This window comes from Aplysia californica, unplaced genomic scaffold (assembly GCF_000002075.1).
Source record: "Aplysia californica isolate F4 #8 unplaced genomic scaffold, AplCal3.0 scaffold00233, whole genome shotgun sequence".
Taxonomy (NCBI): Eukaryota; Metazoa; Mollusca; class Gastropoda; order Aplysiida; family Aplysiidae; genus Aplysia; species Aplysia californica.
The window spans coordinates 634,305-635,768 of NW_004797503.1; the positions used below are offsets into that span (position 1 = coordinate 634,305).

A 1,464-nucleotide genomic window follows, 5' to 3' on the forward strand; every position below is an offset into this window, starting at 1 on the left:
CCATACCCCCTCTTACAAGACCCCCCGTCCTGTGTCGGTAGACTTACCAAGAGAGTGGATGATTCTGGGACTCGGCGTCGTGACGTCATCCACTGGGAAGTGCGGGAACATGGTGGTGACGTCACTGAGGTCATCCTCCCCTGACGTAGGTGATGTCGTGTCGTTGTACCGCGTCATCACAGGCCTCCTGGACGGACGAAACCACGGCACCGTCGTCACGTCAAAGTTGGTGGGACCAAGTGGCGTGTCGGTCTGAGCCACCGATACCGATATCAAGGTGGACACAGTTAAGGTTATCAGAACCGACATGGTCACGATATGTTCACAGTAGAATCCAGAAGAACGAGCCCTCTTTCGGTGACAGGTTGAAATTAATTGTATGTTGGACAAGTTTGGACTACATGTATAATACTTAGCGTCTAAATCTGGACGAGACACCATCTTGACAACTCCGCTCCCAATCCACTCTCAGAATGACGTTATCCAGGGGGAAAACACACACAAACACGTAAACACACACACACATACACACAGACACACAAACACAAACACGACACACTTTTGTTCTCACAGCTCGGTTCTACTTTCACTTTCCCTTGGCTTGCGGTCAGCAGAAAAAGCTCGCACAGATCAATTTGACAGTTTACACATCGTATACACAACCCTACAATGTTTACACGGGCAGATTTCACGCGCGCACTCAGGAATGGACTCACAGAGTCCCCCCTCTTTAGAAGGCTGACACTGACATCATCGCACGTGCCGGGTGGTCAAATAACACTAGAACTATATATATCAGAAAGATTTGTTCCGAAATAACAAAGCGAATTTTCGTCATGTATGTAAAAACTCCCTAGCAGAAAACTGCGGACATATTTCTTGTTTTTGTCCGCGGCAAACTTTTGCTCACTCTCTCACGCTATGCTTCGCTGTGTGCACTCACGGATGGCGCTCTGTAGGGATGTGCGCGTGCTGGCCGGTTCGTCGTTCGCCGGTTTGCGGGGCGGGTGAGCGACGATGGAGGAGAGCTAGGCGGTGTTGAGAGAGAAAAGTTTCGCTTGATAGGTGTATAGGGTCGGGAGGATGGGGATCTGAAGGGGACGCGCTGCTATAGGGACTGGAGCAATAGGGGCTGGGATGTGTTGGGATTGATTGGATTAAAATTGAATGCTTGTGTCACACGCTTGTCGATTTTGTCATGTTAGAGAGAGAGGGGGAGGGGAGAGGGGAGAGGGGAGAGAGAGAGTGAGAGAGAGAAAGGGAGAGAGAGAAGGAAAGAAAGAGAAAGGGACACAGAGAGAGAGAGAGAAAGTTATAGAAAGGGAAAGAGAGGGAGGGGGAGAAAGACAGAGAGAGTAAGAAAGAGAGGGAGATGGAGAATGAGAGAGAGAAGGGATGAAAGGATATGAAAAAGGAGGAGTAGGAGACAGAGACAGAGACAGAGAGCGGGAAAGAGAGAGAGGG

The 1,464-nt window shown here is 49.8% G+C and overlaps 1 protein-coding gene across 1 annotated transcript in view; it reads right to left on the minus strand.

Annotated features, from left to right (window-relative positions):
- The window catches only part of LOC100533315 (glutamate receptor subunit protein GluR6), a gene marked incomplete in the record, with an annotated part of 155,594 nt that extends 155,333 nt beyond the window's left edge, over nucleotides 1–261 (minus strand). The window contains 1 exon segment of the mRNA NM_001204613.1: nucleotides 48–261. Coding sequence (NP_001191542.1) covers nucleotides 48–177 — 130 coding nt within the window.
- Between the last annotated feature and the right edge of the window lie 1,203 nt (nucleotides 262–1,464).